Source organism: Corvus kubaryi, unplaced genomic scaffold (assembly GCF_017639235.1).
Source record: "Corvus kubaryi isolate FWS band 111438036 unplaced genomic scaffold, C.kubaryi_AGA036_p1.0 37396, whole genome shotgun sequence".
Lineage (NCBI taxonomy): Eukaryota > Metazoa > Chordata > Aves > Passeriformes > Corvidae > Corvus > Corvus kubaryi.
This window is the reverse complement of record NW_024581135.1, coordinates 8,689,183-8,708,911: the sequence shown is the minus strand read 5'-3', so window position 1 is coordinate 8,708,911 and position 19,729 is coordinate 8,689,183. Positions and strand designations below refer to the sequence as shown.

General features: G+C 47.1%; 1 protein-coding gene across 2 annotated transcripts; it reads right to left on the bottom strand.

Annotated features, from left to right (window-relative positions):
• Positions 1–3,042: 3,042 nt before the first annotated feature.
• MARCO (macrophage receptor with collagenous structure) lies at positions 3,043–13,767 on the bottom strand. Of its 2 annotated transcripts, none has more exons than XM_042041203.1 (15): positions 13,553–13,767; positions 11,502–11,603; positions 10,878–11,114; positions 10,445–10,480; positions 9,508–9,543; positions 9,038–9,145; positions 7,646–7,753; positions 7,503–7,547; positions 6,866–6,964; positions 6,717–6,770; positions 6,167–6,211; positions 5,916–6,023; positions 4,721–4,762; positions 4,231–4,407; positions 3,043–3,925 (listed from the first exon to the last, which is right to left on the bottom strand). In XM_042041203.1, the coding sequence occupies exons 1-15, from the start codon at positions 13,731–13,733 to the stop codon at positions 3,795–3,797; spliced, it is 1,509 nt and encodes a 502-aa protein (XP_041897137.1). In that variant the 5' UTR covers positions 13,734–13,767; the 3' UTR covers positions 3,043–3,794. The 2 variants fall into 2 exon arrangements, with proteins under 2 accessions (XP_041897137.1, XP_041897138.1); XM_042041204.1 differs by lacking the exon at positions 13,553–13,767 and adding an exon at positions 12,644–12,854.
• Positions 13,768–19,729: the final 5,962 nt, after the last annotated feature.

Below are 19,729 nucleotides of genomic sequence, written 5' to 3'. Positions count from 1 at the left end.
TTATTCTGACTTAGTGCCTCCCACTGGTTTGTTTTCAAACTAGTACAGTGTCACAGCAGAGCAGCTGCCTGCATCAGTGCATGGTCCAGCTTCATGCCAGCGCCTGTGAGAGCCAAACTGGCTCCTTTGCAGGATCAGAAACACTTGTAGTTTGGGCTTCTGCACTGCACTGGATGGTTGGTTGGGCCTTTGCTGGATCATGCTGGTGGGAAGAGTTAATCAAGTAAAACCTGACCAGTTCTGACACCAAGTGAGACAAAAAAAGCCTTACGGTTTTGAGGCCAGATGCTGCCCTCCACCATGATGTTCAACAGAAAAAACTAGGAAATGTGCTGGCAGATTTGTGGTGATTTGATCTAAAACATCAGAAGACTTCAGAAGAGAGGGATGAAAATACGATTATTGACCTATATATGATGCGATGAGTTTAAGCTTTAGATGTAGCCTGCATGTGTATTAAACTTGTTACCTGTCTGTAATATGCACGTAATGCAGAAAACGATTTATTGCAGATTTTAATGCGATGTCTTTAACTCATTAATTACCTTTTTTATCTTTGCAGCTGGAATCATCAATAATTTTGCTAAGGAGGTGTGTTATGGGTGCACTCAGCATAAACTTCAGGCTTTGGAAACCTGGAGAACTGGCTTTTAGTTAGTAAATGTTTTGCTCTTCAGCATCTCTCCCTTCCCATGGGGCATGAGATAGGAAACCTCACTGCAGTTGAAGTGTGAATTTTGGAAAATCCTTCCAGCCACAGCACATATCCCACTGTGTCTGGCTGTTCCCCATTCCTTCAGAGATGACAGAAGGTTCAGTTTTCTCCCCAAAAGGAGAAAAGTCTCAGTTTGATGCCAGATAGCCTCTATGAAATGTTCGTCTTCTTGGAAAGGTAGTGTCAGATACATTGGAAATGGTGCTCTAGGGCTCCAGAAAAGATTTGTGTCCTCAAGGGTCTTTGCTAACTTACCTCATAAGTTAACAAAGTTTGCTAACTTACCTCATACGTGAGCTAGTGAGACAGAACTACCCAAAAAACCCCAGTTCTCCCCACCCGTTCCAAATCTCTTCAGAACACAAGGAATGATCAGGGATGGGAGCATCTGGAAATAACATCATTCCTAAGGGAAAGTGCTCCATTTTAATTAATTGTATCCCTTTTATCCATGACAGTGTAATTGCATTTTGCTTAACTAAGTCTTTTTAATTGGTGCTAGGCATGAATGATAAGCAAAGCTGTACTACTCCTTGTTAGCTGTCACAGGCAGCTCTTTCAGGGCAGTGCAGGATGGTTGGGAGACTTCAAAGCTGGGGTGGAATAGCTGGAGCTGGGTATTTGGGAGGGAGGGGGTGTGGCCCTGCAAGCCAACCTCCAAAACTCAGGGCTACCTCTTTCTGTAGATGCAAAAGGATTTTTTATTGCTCACCAACCATCCCGTGGTGACTTGTAGCACTCTTCCTGCCCCAGTGGACCTTCCCTTAGACTGGAGAAGTGAACATGTGGAGCACGAATGCCCCCCAAACCTGCTGCATGGGGGTCACAGTGCTGGGCTTCAGGCTCCAAATGCCACTGCTGGGACTTGTGTCCTGCCCCCACAGTGGTAAGGCTGGGGGTGAGCTGTACAGCTGTCCCTCCTCTGTCCCTCCAAGGGGACACCTCTGGTATGTTGGAAAAATCTGATAGTTTGCCTTAAAAATTGTGTTTCTAGCTATTAGAGAGTGGGGAGCAAAACCTGTACAAGTGTCCCAACTGCCCAGCAGCCTCTCACAAAACATCAGGCGTAAGAGTCTGCATCACAAATACCTAAAAACATCTGTTCTTATTTTGTAAAATCCCTTTATTGGAGAACTGTTTGACCAGTGCTGCAGTTATCCAGAACTGAGACCACCATAGCCTGTCTCATTCCCTCAAACCAAGCACCCAACTCTCAGATTTTGGTCTTGCTGCGTGTGCTGTCAGCTGTTCAACAGGATAAAACACATTTTAATCCTTCCCTATGGCACAGGGACATCACAGGGACCCTCTGGATGCATCACCAGGCCCTTGTGGCCACCACTGCCATTCCACTCCTAGGAACATAGAATCATGGAATGATTTGAGTTGGAAAGAACCTTAAAGGTAGTCTAATTTCAATCTCCTGGGCAGGGGAGCCCTGTCCAACCTGGCCTTGAACACTTTCAGGGATGAGGCATCCACAGCTGCTCTGGGCAACCTCTGGGCCAGTGCCCCACCACCGTCACAAGGAAGAATATTCTCACTGATATATAATCTAAACCTACTCTCTTTTAGTTTAAGGCTATTCCCCCTTGTCCTATCTCTACATGACCTTGTAAAAAATCCCTCTCCAGCTCTCTTGCTGGAAGGTGCTCTAAGAGCTATCTCTTCTCCAGACTGAACAGCCCCGGCTCTCTCAGCCTGTTTCCATAGGAGGGGTGCTCCAGCTCTCTGAGCATCTTCGCAGCCCCCTCTGGCCTCACTCCAGCATGTCGCTATCCCTGCTGTGCCGGGGTCTCAGAGCTGGACGCAGTGCTCCAGGCGGGGTTTCACGAGAGCGGAGCAGAGAGGGATGCGCAGGATCCCCGGTTCTCCGAGGGAGAAGGCAGCGCGGAGGGGCAGCCGCGGGGCCGGGCCGGTGCCGCGGGTCTCCCGCAGCGGCTTTGCGGAGCGGCGGCGGCCCTTGAGCTCCCCTTAGTGCCAGGAAGGAGCATTTGAGACAACCGGGCTCGGCGGCGGGGATGGGGAGGGGTGTCGGGAGGGGACCGGTGGGTCCTGGCGCGGTACCCGCGGCTCCTCCCGCAGGTCCCACCGCGCTCGTGGCATCCCGTCAGGATGTGTCCAGCGCTTGTCCTTGCAGGGAAACCTTTACTTGTTGAACGTAAACTGCATCAATCGCATGGGATCCAGGAAAGCCCAGTTCAATATTTTCTCCCTAATATATCTACAGGTGTGTGTGTGTATAATTTTATTTATTTATCTATTCAAGCATTTATTTGTTTATTTATTTGTTTATTTATTTATATTTAACACCAATCGATAGCTTATTCATGCTTTGCTACATTTTTTATTTGTCATGATTTTGCTTTACTGGAGCATTTAATTTCAAAAGGTATGAAAAGCTTAGCTTTATACACCAGATAAGTAAGGGGTATTGCTCCTGGAGACAGGTTAGGAAATGCTGACAGAGAAGGCAAGGGACTTAGCTAAGGTCAAAACAAAGCGCTGTGCTAAACCAGGATAGTATGGCACCTAGATCCCAGGCACTTATTTTTGCACTTTAATGTGTGATCAGCATACTTTCTGAAGAATATTTATATTTGCATGCCAGAGTGATCATCTGATGATTTCTGAGCATCTGCTGTTTTGGGTGTATGCACTTCCCTGGGGGTTTTAAGCTCAGGTTCACAACTGTACTGTGATGAAGATGGACTAGCCAGCTCAGCTGCAGTAAGTGCAGGTTTCTGCTCACTGATCCTTACTGCACTAAGCTAATGTGGACCATCACCTCCCCTGTGGACTTAGAGGTCACACACATGTGAGCTCCTGCAGATGAGCTGATGTCAGGTAGCTGGAAAAGCTGTGAACTGGCTCACATGCCTGAGCTCCACTTGTTTTGTGACAGCTGGGATGTTTCAGGTTACCTGTAGGTCTTGCAACTGTTACTGATTTGTGAAAAATTCAACTTTCTTTGTCAATATTTTTATGACCTGGTAGAGAGGCACAAAAGCACAGCCTGATGAAAAGCTCCACGGAGAGCAGAGGCAGCAGCAGCTCCCAGGACAGACTTGGTGTCCCATCAAGTGCACTCCACCCCAACATCCTCGTTGTGGTTGCAGTTGTGTGCACCCCAGTCACGCTTGCTACAGTCCGTAATTGTAATTTCACCCCCCTTGCAATTTACGTCATCGAGCCAAATTTGTCCGGTGCCTTTGGAAAATCAAACAAACAAACAAACAAAAAACTGTTGGATGAGAGAAAGAGGAGTATGCATTTTTTTTTTTCTAAAGAGAGCCCTGTGGATAGTGGGCATGTGTTGGGTTGTGTGGATGGCTCGTTGGAAATCAAGTCTTTGGGCACAGGTCAAGCAGCACTTGACATGCTGCTGCCTCATCCCAAGAGGAACGAGCTGCCCTGCTGAGGAGATCACTTGCTGCTCGTGTAGGTGACCTTGCTGTGGTGTGTGTAAGCACTCGTGGCAGGCCTGGAGAGGTATAAAGCTGTAGTGGACTCACCTGCTGAGGCTGTGAAGTAAGAGACCGCACGGTTGAATCCCAGCATTCGGCAGACTACGCCGGCCTCTCGGATGCTCCAGCCATCGTCACATATTGTTCCCCAGGACCCTTTGTGGAAGATTTCCACACGGCCCCTTCTGTCTCCTCCCACGAGTCGTACAAAATTACTGAGGCCAACTGAGAGTTCAGAGGAGAAGAAAATAACTCTAAGGGTCATACAGGCATAAGGAAAGACATTGACAGACAGGAGCAGTGACCACCCAAACCAGAGGGATGTTCCCGCCTCCAGGGTGGGACCAGAGGTTACTGGTAGCTCAAATCCAAACAATTCAGGAGCTCCCCCTGTATTTGGAGACACCAGGCTGCAGCTCAGACCACAGGCTCCTCAGCTCTGTTAGCTGTGCTGTGTGAGTAGAGGGGGATTTTGGGCCTGATGTCAGGTAGCTTTGATACCAGAAGGCAAGTGAGAGAAGAAGTAAAAGTCCAGTACCTTCTCCTTTTTCACCTTTGCTCCCTTTTACTCCTTGGGAACCTGTCGCAAAATAGAAAAGCAAACATTTGACTGTTGCTTGTGGAAAAATCCAGTTATTATCTAGTTCTGAATGCTTGTATGAGTCAGAGATGTGCAGACTCCTCCCCTTGTAGAAAATGAACACCCTGAAGTGACTAAGGATATGTAAAAGAAACGTGGCAGGAAAAGTAGGATCTTCCTAATGTGTGACCCAAGAAAAGGGCCACTTTAAAAAACCCATCTATTCATTCACTTGTGGGAAATGTATTTCATTTCCCTGTAAACTGACATCTTTGACAGACTTTGGGATCTCCAGGAGTAGGCATGGTATCTCCCAAAGTACTTGCAGGAAGACCTACATCCAGGGATTTGCTCTCCAGGGAGAGAAGAAAGGTGCTCTCAACAGTCCTCCACATTTCTGTGGAGTATCTTGGTCTTGAAGGTAAGGGTGTTTGAAAAAACCCAATGAGTTCTTTTGTCCAAAGCTACCTCCAGATGCAAAGCTCCAGAGGAGGAGTGCATGGAGGAGCCCCACATAGAATCTAGTTTATTTCTGAGGATTCCTGTACTATCCTGTGTGAACAATTGAAAGATAATAGCATCTGGAGCACAGTTTGCTTCCCATGGGCTGTTGCAACAACTGTTAGGGGTTTTTTTTGCTACAGGTCTTATGATTTTTTGAAACGCCCTGTGATTGGAAGGGAGGGGAGTCAAGGATGGAGAGTAGCTGTAGTGTTGGACCTTTTGAACAGTTTTTGTGTCCTACAGTTAGCAAGGCATAATTAAATGGCCTCACTGTTAGGTGTTTCCAACAGCTTCACTATTCCATGTTCCTCAGTGCTGTGTTTACACGGGATTTATCCCAGTGACATGGTGTGCTACAAGATGTCTCTGAGCAAAGCAGAGAGGAGTGTGGGTTGTTCCAGTTTTCTGTGAAATAGGGGATTTGAGAAAATCTAATGCATCTGTTTTCTTGCATGTCTTTTAGCACACCTCCCAGGGTGTACACGTGACACCCTGTGCATTCCTCTGCTGGGAAGGCTGATCTGCCTGTTGAGTTCCTGCAAATGAGCTCTGTAAACACGCCCCAGAGTTGCTTGTGCCAGTCTGTGATCTACAGTCCCGAATCCAAATGCACCATCAGCTCCACAGACCCTGTGGCAAAGAGCCTTACCAGGATATCCGCTCTCTCCCTTGGCTCCTTTCAGTCCTGGTTCTCCTTTCAGACCCTTAGTGCCGTAATCACCCTTGCTTCCTTTTTGACCAACTGGGCCTGGGGTACCTGGGTGGAAAGCAAAAAAGTCATTGCCTTTGTCCCTTCCCAAGGAAAGGGCATGACAAACATTTCACATTCATGCAGAACAGTGGAATGTGGCACCTAAAGTGCTTTGCATCATCAGAATAAATCATGCTATAAGGGTTTACCTGGTGGGCCCTGGTCTCCCTTTGCTCCCTTTTGCCCTGGAGGTCCTAAGATCATACGAACGAACAAACAAACAAACATTTACAAGAGTGATCTTTATACATTAATAAAAGCTTATACAAATTAGTATTTATGATGGATTTTAACTCATCTAGTTTAGGTGTCTACACTATAAACATCTATTTCTGAATCAGGTGTCTTATTTCACATCATACTCAGTGCAGACCATGTCAAAAAAGAAAATACAGGCAGTGGAGAAACATCTTCTCCTGAAGTTCATCTTAAACTGCTGCTTTGTTTGTGCGTTTTCAGTTGATACAAAAATTCAGGCACCATCACCCCCTCATGCATATTACATATGGTAGAAACAACTGTCTGGTGAGTAGTCAGCCCACAGCAGCCTGCCAGAGCGCCAGGAGTGCCATGGCATCCTGGGATGCATTGGAGCTCCAAGAAGAGGACTCAAGAGATCTTCTCTTGGTGTTGTAGTTCCCTTTCCAGTGTCTGCATGATGTGTGCTGTTGACCCAAAACCTGTTTTATTCTACTTTACCTGCTATTCCTTGTTCTCCCTGATCACCTTTGAGTCCAGCAATGCCTTGTATTCCTAAAATGAAAAATAAATCAGTAAGGGTGAAGCCATCACACAAAGTGGGGCCAGAGTAGAAGATCAATGAGTTACAAGTTTGAGCAGTGCTGTACCTGGGCTACCTCTGGGGCCCTCGTCCCCCTTCTCCCCTTTCTGACCAGGTCTGCCATCGAGGCCAGGACTTCCAGGAGGTCCACGTTGTCCAGCTGCACCTTGAGGTTGAGTGAAAGCAGCACACATGAAATGTAACACAACACATGAAGGAGATAAAAAGACAGCTTGATCACCAACCCTTGTACTCTGAGTTGAACTTACGAAGGCCAAATTGGGTCTCTCTGAATTGCAATCCTCCCCTGGCAGTGCTAACCTTAGCAATGCAGTGAGGAATGATCTGGAGTGAAAGGCTGCATGGACGCAGGTCCTGGCCAATTGCCAGCCTTGAAATGCACAAGTGCTCTCCTCAAAGAGCAACAATTTCTGCCCTTGTGTGTGCACACACGTCAGGAAGGAGGACACGGCCCTTCTTTCCCTCTCAGTCTCCTGCACAGTGAGTGGGGCCCAGATGAGACAGCCAAGGCTGCTGGATGAGATTGGATGACATTGAAATGTTGGCATGATTTCTTCATCTAATCATCATCTCTCACCCATGCTGGGATCTAGACCGGCTGTAGTTTTCCTTGTCATGAAACACCATAAAAAAGATATCAGTCTGATGTCTCTACAAGAAATTGCACCTTCTGTACTGCTTACCTTCCTCTCCTTTCGGCCCAGGAGGTCCAGGCTTCCCTGGGCTACCTGTAATGATATCCTGGCATCAGTGCTAACGAGGCTTAGCCCAGCCCCTCAGCTGGGGCAGCCCTGCACCCTTGTCACACTGTGTCCTCTGCACTTACCATCGTGAGCTGGCAGTCCTGGGACTCCATGCTGTCCCTGAGGACCCACAGGTCCCTGGGGCCCAGGGTCTCCCTTCTTGCCCATGTCACCTTTCTGTCCTTGGGGACCTATCAAACAGCATAGCACACATCTATAAATTCAAAAAAACAGATTTGTTGTCTCTGCAGCCTGTGGAGCACCTCTGTCCGGCCACAGCAGTAGCAAGGTTTGGCCTCACACCAGCACTTACCACTCGGTGACATTCCCATAAAGCTGTAGGAGGACAGAGCTGGTCTGTCTGATCCACCTCTGGCTCCGTCAGCCTCTCTGGCCAGATGTTTGGCTGGCCTGCTGTTACAGGCTTGCAGTGGTGCCATGACACCTCTCCAATCTATTCCCCAAACTATCCCTACTACTGGAATGTTTCTCCTCTAGTTAAATATCCCTTACCCCAGTCTGAACGCTTCCCTGCTCCTAGCCACAGTGGAGATAGAAGGCAGCATATTCCACTCCTGTGCTTCCAGAGAGTTCTCTCATCTCCCCTTTATTTTCTCTTCTCTGAACAGGTGATCAGCATGCTCCAAATGAGCTGAATTGCTCGAAAGTGCCTCATTTGAAGACCTATATCTCCTCCATCTTTCTGCTCTAGAATTATCCCAAAGTCCTTGCCTTTTGGTATTCCTCCTACAATCACTTCTCTTCTGGAGCATCTTGTGCTAATGAGAGCATTGGGGCATCCAGAATCTGATGGAAGATCTGAGGAAGCTCTTATCAACCTGCCCAGCTGTCCTCCCTGCTCTGCACCACACACATCATCTGCTTTCTTTTCCTCTCCTGCTTTCAGCCCGTGTGAGACCACTGAGTAACAGCTATCCATAATGCATGTCACATGGGAGAAACATGTTGCATAACTCTTCTACTTCAGGTGTATAAAGCCAGGCTTATGTAAGATATAAAGCTCTCAGAAAGAGGTTCCACTGAAATGAGGACTAACATCCACATGCTTGTGCATATAAATTGTATTGTATTATTTTATACCATGAAAATCCTACTGTAAACATCACTGCTTTAATCTAGGATAAGCTGATAATTGAATATCTGTGGCTTTCATTAGACAAGGTCACTCTGTAAAGAGACTTCCATGGTGCAGAGTCAACATTTTACATGGCCCCTTCTCCCTGCCCTCCTTTGGGAGATTTGCTGAAGCATGACATGAAATTAAACCCCTGCAGATCAGGTCAAGTGTCCTGTTTATCCAGCTCCCTCACTGACTGGCAAGCCACGCTCAGGGCTGCTTGGATTTTTATGAATACTGACCTATGAAGACTTCTTCTGGTGTTTTATCTAGAATGGGTTTAAAAAGAAATATGTGTGAGAACATTAAAAATGTTGAGATAGTGAAGAAGTCTTACCTGCAAGCCCTATCTGTCCTTTTTCTCCTTTTGCTCCTGGATCACCACTTGGGCCAGTAGGACCAGGAGCTCCTTTGCTCCCCTTCTCACCCTGGGGTCCATGTATGCCTGCAAGGACAACACCATTTTTCTGAGGCTTCATGGGGTGCCATGTCTAGTGAATGCCAGCCGCAGGACACCCACCACAGCTGCGAGCATGAGCCAAACTCCACTCTCTGTGCACTTGAGAGTGGTGCTGGTAACAGTGGCAAATTGGCCCACTGTGGCTGTTGCACATTGACTTTTAAAATAAGATTTTTTCCAGCTAAGTTTTTCTTTTGCTCACATTAGCTCTACATAGGCTTATTTCCTTCAACTCCAATGACATTCTTACTCACACCTTGGCTGAGGACATGATTGCTCATAAAATCATCCATAAAGCCACTTTATGTTCATACACAGAAGTAATTCAGGTGTCAGAAAAGCCTTACCTTGGTCTCCCTTTGTCCCTGGTGGTCCCTGTAACCCTGGGATGGAAAATATATATATCAGCTGACACACATCATCTATCCACAGTAATGGCTAAGAAGAAGAGATGAATTTTTTAATCATCCTTTGCTCACACGATTTCAGTCACCAGTGAGGCCAATCTTCAGCTGGCAGGGACCAGCACAACCACTTGAGTAAAGTCCTTGGAGCTCAGCTGAGTGCTCGGCTGGGCAGGGGCCAGCTTGTGTTCTTGCCAACCTCAGCTCATGGGGACCATTGGGGAGATCTTCCATGAAAATGCACTGAACTATTGGGCTCTGATGTGTAATAACATTGCTTGGCAGGAGGTGCTGTTTCGTAAGTGTCGTAAGTGCAGCCAGGAAGATATGAAAACACAATTTTTAATTTATTTTTTTCCTTCAGAAAATCTCATCATTGTAGCCAAGAAGTAGGGATGGATGAGTTACAGACCTAACCTAACAAGGGTTGCATCTTAGGTCATCATCACAGGATCACAGAAACTGTTTCCTGGTCCAGCCTCTGCTCAGAGGGGAGCCAGCACTAGACCAGGACTTGCTGCATCCTCACAGTCTGGAGATATTTACCTCCTAAGGAGGGTGTAGTTCTACCCAAACCCCCAGGTACCCAGGGCAGCAGCTTGGGCATGGCTGTGGAGGGCAGAGCTTGCACTCAGCCGTTCCTGAGTCTGTGCCAATGTTTTCCTAGGGGCCTCTGTGGGAGCACTCGGGCTAGCCAAGGCTCCTGGAGGATCAGTGAAAAGGTACAGCAGGTCTTCTCATGGCCAGAGCATTGGGTGTCTGCACACTGGGTAGGGTCTTGGTCTGGGGACTGAAATCCCAAATCCTCACTTAAGGTCTCTTAGATGAAAAAAAGAAAAAGAGGAAAAGAAGAGAAGTTGTGGCTCATTTACCAACATACCTGGTGGACCAGGATCTCCTTTGCGTCCAGGAGGCCCTGAAATAAATATTTTATGCATATTTTTCAGTAGTCAGCAGCCAGTGAGGAACACAGCAGTATGGGATCGACAGGCTTGAGATGTGGGCTGGAGACACCCCCCTTTTGCATGGCATCTAGAGTCCAAATCTGCAAATCACTGGAGGGGAGAGGAGCCCAGAGCCACAGGTGCAGCTGCAAGGGGCTCTGGGGGTTTGCACAGTGCAGTGCTCCAGCTCCTATAGGTGCTGGAGCACCTATAGATTCCAACCCTGGGCATGGGGGCATCACTAACTGACAGGAAGATTAAATCTTGCCCTAGTTATTGGATCATCTAAACCGGGTTTTCAGCCCCTCTTTGCCAGTGATGCAGAGGAGTGGGGTCTCCCCACTGCAGAGCCAGCATGGAGAGCCATACCTGCAACCACGGTGATGTTGTTCATCCTCATCATCAAGTTTGCATTGTTACTTTTAATTATGGTGATTTGCTCTTCTAAGCTTCTCCTCCAGTTTTCTTCATGTCTCATGAGAAAGCTCTTCTCAGTAGAGCTTCTTGCCAAAGCCAGATAGTTGCCAAAGGAGCTCTTCAGAATCTCTTCTGTATAGGAGGCATTTTGCTCTTGAAGTTTCAATATCTCTCTCTGCATCTTAAATACTGAGGAAACAAAAAGCCCATGCAATGAATATTCACTGCCCGGTCTGGCTGGGAAATGGTATTTTGGCAGAGCAGTTCCTCAGCACCTGGGGAGGACACCGGGGGATAAAGACCACCCCTGTTAGACCCGGGGAGGTGGTTTTCATGTGCCAGTCCTTGCTGCAGCCAGGAGTGCAGCTGGGAATGCCTTTGCAAATGCAAAGCACACGTACAGGGTGGGGGAATTGTCCCCTGCAGCGGCTGCTTTGCCTGGAGGTGTGTGGAGGAGCCTCTGTGCTCCCTCAGAGGTTCCCGATCTGTGTGCTCATTCCCACTTGCCCAGGCCCCCAGGAGCACCCAGCAAAGCTCTCTTTTGATGCCAAGCCCTTGGCAAGGTTGTAGCATTACCTTTGTACATCAGCAGCCCCTGGCCGGCCGTCAGCAGCAGCAGGTAGATGCTGAGGGCTGTCCGAACACAGCATGTGGATGCCTTTTTATGGCTCTGAGGCTCTAAAAACCAAGACAAGAAGGGTAGACACTCTCCCACATCTCTTCCCTACAAGCTCTGCTTGCTTCCAGCCATTTCAGGCTTGGCCACAGTGCTTTCCAGCAGTGAGGAGCGGCAAGGACCCTCTGTGAGAGTGCTTGATCCTGCCAGCAAGGCAGGCTGCCTTCCTCTGCTCCAGGCTTTGCACTGCAGTCTTCTTGGCCATCTTTTCCTTAGTTAATTTAACCAGCTCAATTCCATCAAGACTTAATCCAGCCTATAGCAGTGTGAATGTGGTGGCTTTCCCCTTTCTGCATCAATAAACTCCCTGTTCCCACTGCTTTTAATTGTCCCAAGCTGCCATTCGGAGGGTTGCTCAGGGCAATTCCTTCTCTATCCAGACCGCTGCATACACATGATTCCAACAGTGATGCATGTATGCATCAAAATAAATGAAAAATCAATAATAAGCTGAACTGCAGAGCAAATTGAATCAAGTCATAACATGTAAAACCAATGACTACCAGCAAGTGTAAAATAAATACATGGCTTTGTTGAATTTTGGCCTTCAGGGAGAAAAAAGTATTTCAGAAGCATTGTTAGCTATGTCAGACATTCAGTAAGTTACCCTCAATTGGGGTTTTTCTTTTTTTACAAAGTAATGTAATCAGGACTTTAAAGTCTTAGTTTTAAAAGACTACAGTATTTTAATTGGTTTTACAATAGAATGGCTTAGTCAGCAATGAAGCTTTTCTATTCAGCTAAAAAATTCATAAACTTACTTTTTTTATTGAGTCTGGTGATTTTAGTATCTTAACTATTACACATGAAAGTCTTACTCAAGAAAATGAGACATTTTCTAAAACAGGAAAATCATTTTTTCTGATGCTCAGCATCAGCTTTTGGCTAGAAATGGTAGTTTGACATACTTCTATTTTAAATGGTAGTTAATTTACTAGCAAAATCACTGCAAAAAGAATTTAATATGCAATATTTCATTTTTATGTGTTGTTTTAGACCAGATAAAATCCATATAAATCCATTTAATAAAAAGAAACCTTACCACTTATCTGAAAGGTTGTGGTAGAAGCTGAGGCAAACCCAATCTTTTCTGAAACACTGAAAGTGTTCATATCACTCGTATTTCCATCTTCCCCGTATTTGTCTTTAAATGTCATGACAAGTTTCTTGTGGCTAACTTAAAGCTTTGTAAGACTATAGACAACAAAGAGCTGGAGGGACTTCCTCTCTGCCTCCTGATTTGATGCTATCTGATATGCATTTCCTATCTGCTCAGTTTTTATAGAGTACTGAGAACTCTGATGTGGTAATTTGAACAGTTCCTCAAAAAATCCCACAGCTAAGATGTTCAGTCATGTGCTCACTTGGAATCCAGGGAGCCTTGGGCACGAACCTGGAAGATCTTCAACCTGGAGTTGTTCAATATCTCTGCATTGTTATGGGGTTAGGCATGAGATGGATGCATGGAATTTGTTCCTAACACAAGTAAAGCTCCTCAAGAAGATAGCCAAGAAGATTCTGTGTTCAATGTCAGCTTGGCAATCCCTCTCCTGGGAGGGGAGGCTGAGGACTTTGTCATAGTGGAACACACAACAATGTGCACCAAGGTGTACATCAGTAGATTGTGTGAGACTCAAGTGCAAGGAGGGAAAGAATCAGGAGGAGTTGTAAAGACAAGTGAATGATGATGGGATGGGGGATGCTGAAACCCAAATGGGTTTGGGATGATATGGAAAAGAGACACTTGCAGCCTCCTTGACAAAGTCTCTCCAGCTCCTGCTTCCTCCCTGATGAGTTTTTCATACCCATGGACACAATTCCTACCTCTTCACCATTTCTTTACCCTCATGCTGCCAAACTCCCCCCTGCAGACCTCACCATGGCATTCGGCGTTTTGACTTCTCCATTTATGTTGGGTTTGATTTTGCTTTTGCAAAGCAAAGGGACTCACCCAAGCCCACAGGCAGGAGCCTTCGGTAGGAGCTGGGCAGAGCTGTCCGCATCCACGCTGCCACCACCACGTCCTGCCCTCCCCGAGGTGCAAGGCAGTCACTGTCACACGGTTTGGTCCTGGGCTGCAGCTCTGTGCTCATCCCTGGTGCTGCTGTGTCCTCGCCGCTTTGCTTGGCCATGGAATGAAATGTAGTAAATCTTCAGGTAGGGGTGAGCTGGAGATCCACACCCTGACAGTGCAGAGTGAAGCCCTCTGTTCTGCACCTGATGTACAAATCTCTGAAAGGCTTAAACCACAAATGGGGATTTTTGAACGCACTTCTGTGTTCTCCTTTCAAATGTGCTTGTGCAGCTGTGACCTGGTTTGTCCCCAGCAGGGAGGAAGAGGAATCCTCCATTTTTAAACATTCTACTACACTCTGTGTAGGAATTGGGATAATTTGCTTCCTTGTGAAGGGCTCAGATATCCCCTTGAATTAGGGAGGATCACCACCAATCGGCTGAGCCACAGTAACTGCCTGTGCGTCCTCTCCCATCATGGCATCACCTTGTCATGGGAGTAAGGGCTCATATCGAGCCCATTTCTGATGGTTCTGGTGGTCCAGCTGACCACTCTGCACAAGCCTGAAGCCATCTTCTCTTGCTAGGTGATGAGCTGGGAATGGCTGCTCTTGTGCTGCCAAGTGGATGTCTATAGGGACAGATGTGATTCAGGTGCATGCAGAGAGCAGATTTACAGCAGAGAGGCTTTTAATAATACTTCTAGTCAAATCCATTTTATTTCGAAGTATTAAAAATAAGCTGGCACACATAGTTCTCAAAAGCCCTCCTAAAGACAAAAGGTGCAATGAGATCCCTGTGCCCTCCTTCCCTGAGAAAGAAGCTCAGGGATAAGTTTTCACATGAATCATGATCATGTTGTGGCCATGCCACTCTCAGCAGCCCAGTTGGCATGGGTGCAAAAGCAGGAGTAGATTCCATTGATTTTGACAGCCCCAAACTGCAGTGCTTCAGGTTTTGAAGTCCAGTTCTCCACTTTTGGGGGGAAAGTCATGATCCTTCTGACTGCAGTTGCCTACCCAGCTGGTCTAACCTTTATTTCTAGTTGATGCAGCCCCATGCAGCTCTGCAAGCTGCCGCATTCTCATGGCTCAGGTGAACATCTGGCTGTCTGGGTGGTCGTGGTGCATTTCTATCTGAATGCCAGCCTCTAAGAACAGGCAGCTGATTTCCCAGTGCGTGTGGTGCCGAGGGTCTGGGCCACGCCTTGGGTGCAGAGACCATGTCCCAACATGCTGGCTCAGCCTTTGTGTGTGCTCCCGTCCTGCTTTCTGCTGTCTTTCATTTCTCACTGTATCATCATCGACTGCAGCAATAGCTTGACTCTGATTTTGCAATCAGGAAAGAAAAAAAGAAAAGAAACTGCTGATTCAGTGCAGTCTCCCTAGGTTGATGTTTTGCTGAAACAATGGGGTTATTTATAGAATAACAGTTTCCAGCACATTATGGGACACGTCTGCTGGACCATCAGCCTTATCTGTCAGGCTGTCTGTGAGAAAGCCCTGGTCCCTCTCCTCCTGCTGCTCATCCTGCCTCCCCTGACATGTTCTGCTGGCACTCAAGGAAGAGCTTGTAGTCCTCCAGCTCATCCCTTTCTTTCCTACATTCATACAGAAGATGCTCCTCATGCTCTCGTTGTAAATGTGCACCAACATCTGAACCAAGTTTTATAAACAGACCACAGCTGCCTCAATGTCACGGGCCTGGGGGATCTGGTGGAGGGAAAAGGAAGTGGCCTGGAAGTGGCTGGTGGAGCAAAAAGTCCCTGGCCACATCCACTACCTTTCTCATCTCCTTCCATCACTCTTGTCCACTGCAGGCATTTGCCACCACCAAGAGCTCATGGCAAAGCAAAGGGATGCAACACCAAACTCCAGCCTGGCAACAGCTAAAGACATCAACAGCCTCCCAGCAGTGATTCTGAGAGGGAGCTTGCACAGGCATCAGCCTTCTCAGGACAGCCATTTATCCTGAAAGAACTGAAGTTGCAATGTTTTAAAGGTTTATATTTTTCCCCAGATGAGAAGATATCCTAGACAAGAGGTGTTTCTCCATTTATCCACAAGATGGTAATTTTTCCAGACTCGTCTATTTGACTGCAGACTGTCTTAGGTATAAAAGTGCAGCATTCAGGAGGCTTTTATTCCCCTCCAAGGAAGAGTGAAAAAAGAATGTGTGGCTCAAACAGACCTCATATTGGGTAGCCTGGGGCAGGAACCGCCACCATTTCTGCTGTTGTCTCTAGACTGAAGTGGGGGGTTGCAGCCAGGAAAGGTGACAGTCTACCCCTTATCCTAATACTTGCACTCATGTTTCAGCAGATGGGCTTCAAAACACCCAAAAGTAATCCTGCCCACAGACCACACTGCTCTCCCACAGAAAAAAAGCAAGTAGCTGTGGTTTGACCTGTGACACAGCCCATACATATCTACCACAAAGCCAGCAACACCCAGAGCTATAAAATTGCCTCATCAGTCATAGGCTTGCCAGTAGACTAACTTGGTTCTTCTTTTTCCTATTTTACCTGATTTTTCAGTCTTTTGTCTTTTTGCAGTGAACAAGTGTGGTAAATTTTGACATACCAGTTCTTGTGGTGGATTTACTCCAGCCGTCAGCCAAACAGCCACCCAAATGTTTTCTCAGTTCTCTTTCACAAAGGATGGGGAGAAAATGGAAGGTGAAAAGACTCATGAGTTGATATAACGACAGTTTAATAGGGAAAGCAAAATATGCACTTGCAAGCAAAGCAGAAAGAGGAACTCATTCTCCACTTCCCATCAGCAGGCAGATAGGCAACTGTTTCCTGGGAATCAGGGCCTCAGCATGCATGATGGCTTTTTGGGCTGACAAATACACAAACCGCAAACATCTTCCCTTCCTCCTTCCTTCCCTGAACTTCTAATCTCTGAGTTTGACATCATATGGTGCAGAGCATCCCTGGGGTCTGTTTGGGTCACAGCCTCACCCATGTCCCTTCCCAGTCTCTTGCCCAACCCCAGCCTGCTCCCAGTCTCAATGCTCTGCTCACCAATAGCAAAACCATCCGTGTTTAGCAGCACTGGCTTAGCCCCAAATCCAAGGCACACTGCCCTACTATGTTGGGCTGCTGTGGAGAATGATACCTCCATCCTGGCCAGACCCAGTACAGCCCTCCAGTGTGATGATGTTTATGTTAAAATGCCTTTTTCTCCCTGAGAAAGGACCAAGGACTGTGATGCCCATGGACATCGGGAGGCACTGCTGAATCCAGGGAATGCCAAGGCAGGTTGTGCGTGATCTGCCCACCAGTAGCTCATGGAGGTACCAGATCTGGGATCTCCCTTGTGAGTGTCCCATGGACTGCCAAGCTCAGCCCTGGTCAGCACCCCCTGAAAAAAGTGTATCCAGCCCTATGGGCAAGAAATGGTGCATTACATGGAGAGTTTCCATGCACAAGAGAAATTGAGGCCAACACACAAGTTCTAGTGCCAGAGCATTAAAACAAACCTTGAGTCTGGACCCATATGGGAGCAGAGGCCTTGTTGTGAAGCCCCCCACATCCCTGCATACCCAGACCTGTGCCCAGGGGGTCTGGCTGCTGCAGTAGCACCTGGGCACTTCTGGGACCATGGAGAAGCACTTGTGCTAAAGCAATAAAATCCCCAGCACTGCCTGGCTGACATTTCTCCTTTCTAGCTTGATGTGTTGCTTGGCTTTGTTGTAGAGATTGAAAACAGATTTGCTTTCCCTTCTATGAGTTATGTTAATTTGTGTTTCATCAGAACTTGCCTCTTCTCCTTCTTTCCTTTTTTTTTCCCCTTTAGGCTGGATCCAGCTGCACCATGAATTCAAGGAACCACCTGCAAAATATTTTAATGACTTCAACCTGCTCTTTGAGGTGAATTAATACCAGGGCAGCCTCCACAGCATGGTGAAATAGTCAGGCTTGGCTAAGCAGGCCACCCTCAAAGCTGAAAAATGTGTTCTGCAAGGCAGACGCTCCTGACAGGCAAGTTTGTTTTCAACGTCTTCGTACAACATCTTCCTCCTCACCTCAAAGGCAGTTGTCCCTTATTCAGGAAAGAGCTGATCCCAAGGACTGGATGAGGCAGGCTAAGAAACAGGAGGGATAATGAGACATCAAAAAACCAGTCACCTGGAGGACGGGTTAGATCTGTTAATGGTCTGCTACAAACAGCACCATTACAGCTGAAGGGAGGCATCTCCCAGGGCTTGCCCTGCATTTAGCAGCTCAGTGCTGTAGGGAGAGATCAGATTCTTTCTAATGCTCCCCTTTTCTGGAATGCTTTGGTTCATCACATGCTTTCCACAAGGCCAAAAAGACTTTTCTAAGCACAGCTCACAGTGTAGCCACATTCCCACTTCCCTCCATCTCCTGGGCTTTTAAAATTCAAGGGTCATTTTTAATTTGCTAAGCAGCTATTAACCATATCAAATGATGCTGTGGGTGCTGTTGTGGTCCTTTCTGCCTCACAACCAATCCAACCAGGCAAGAAGGTCCTTAACCTGCCCTCATGTTTTTTTCAGGAAAGTCCCTGGGATTATGTGAGGCTCAGGGTCATTGTATTTTTAGATATGGAGCTAGGCAGGTAGTCAGTACATTGTTCAGAAGGACAATCTTAAAGAGGTTTATTATTGAGTATTGTCCTTGCACTGGGGCACATCCCAATTAATTGCCTGCACATCAATGTGTTACTGTGGATTTATCTCAGGGTAAACATATTAAGGAGCTAATACTTGGGCTTCCACTAAAGGACACCACAGGATGGTTTGTCTCTGATAAGGTTTCTGGCACAAATTTCCATGCCCTGAATGCTACTGGCAAACACTTCAGCTTGTAAATCCATTAACCTGTAACCACCCTGTGCCCCTTATTCAATGAATGTGGGGAGCAAACATGTGTGAGCAGCTTTATACACAGGCTTGAAACCATCCCTGACAGCAGTCCATACAGAATTAACTCAAAGCAACTGTCCCGTAAAACATGTGTGCAGTGCTAGGCATTAAAGCTCAGACCCTGAAAATGCTCCAGACTTCCCTGCCTCTCAGTTTTCTGCTGTCCCTAGAGAGCAACAGCCAGCCCTGCTGTTCAAATAATCTCCTGTAATTGCTGTGGTGACACTGGGTGCTTCAGAGACCCGAAGTCATGACTTTTCCCCTTGACTTTCCTTCCTTCATCTCCTGCCCTCTGTTCTGACATCCCTTTGCTGTCTTCTTGTGCATCTTCTCTGGGTGCTGACATGACAGCATGGCTCCTGTCTGCTTGGAACAGCTCTGCAAAAAACCTCGATTCCCTTTTGGTGACTCTCCTGCTTGTCTGTGACAGCCACGTGTGCCTGAGCTTGCTCAATCTCCTGCCAGGAAGCGATAAGCTTGGGTGTGAAACTCCCAGCATCAGCATCAGTGCCCATCAGGCACTGGGGAAAAAGTGACAGAAAAGGAAAAGGTGCCTTTATTGGGAACTTCATTGACATCCTCCAAGGCACAGCACCCACGAGAAATCACAGTCAGTTTGCAATCACTGCATTGCTCCCCACAGATCTCACCTTTAGACCAGTGTGGGTTGTTTCCCCTTAATTAGAGCCAATAACTGATTGCTGCTTCTCCATTATGGTCTTTAACAATGGTAACTAATTCTTAAATAACTCTTTTGATTCTCCACTATTTCTCAGCATGAAGGTGTTTGTTTCAGGAAGTGTCTCAGGGAAAGGGAACAAGAAACTGGTGAAAGATGGCAAGAGTGGGTTGAAGCACTCCTCAGGGTGGAGTAGGGACCCTCATCAAAGCAGTGAGGGGCTGGGAGAAGACAGTGCAGTGGGTGCTGCTGGCTTAACGTGCCAGTCCCACAGGGCTGGGAACGGGCTGGTGTCTCTGGGGCCAGGTGTAAGGCTGGCTCCTGTCCAGTCCTAATACACCAGCCATGTGTTAGGGCTGGAGTGTGTGTGAAACCTTTGGGCTCAGCTTCTCGCCTGCCAGAGGCAGGCAGGTGGTCCTCATAGTTCATGTTTTCTACCGTGCTTGAAAGACAAGTGTCATCGCTGCTTCTTTCCCATCCAAAAACAAAAGCAAAGCCCTGGTTCAATGCTCTCCTCAGAGCATCTCCCAAAGTGGGCTA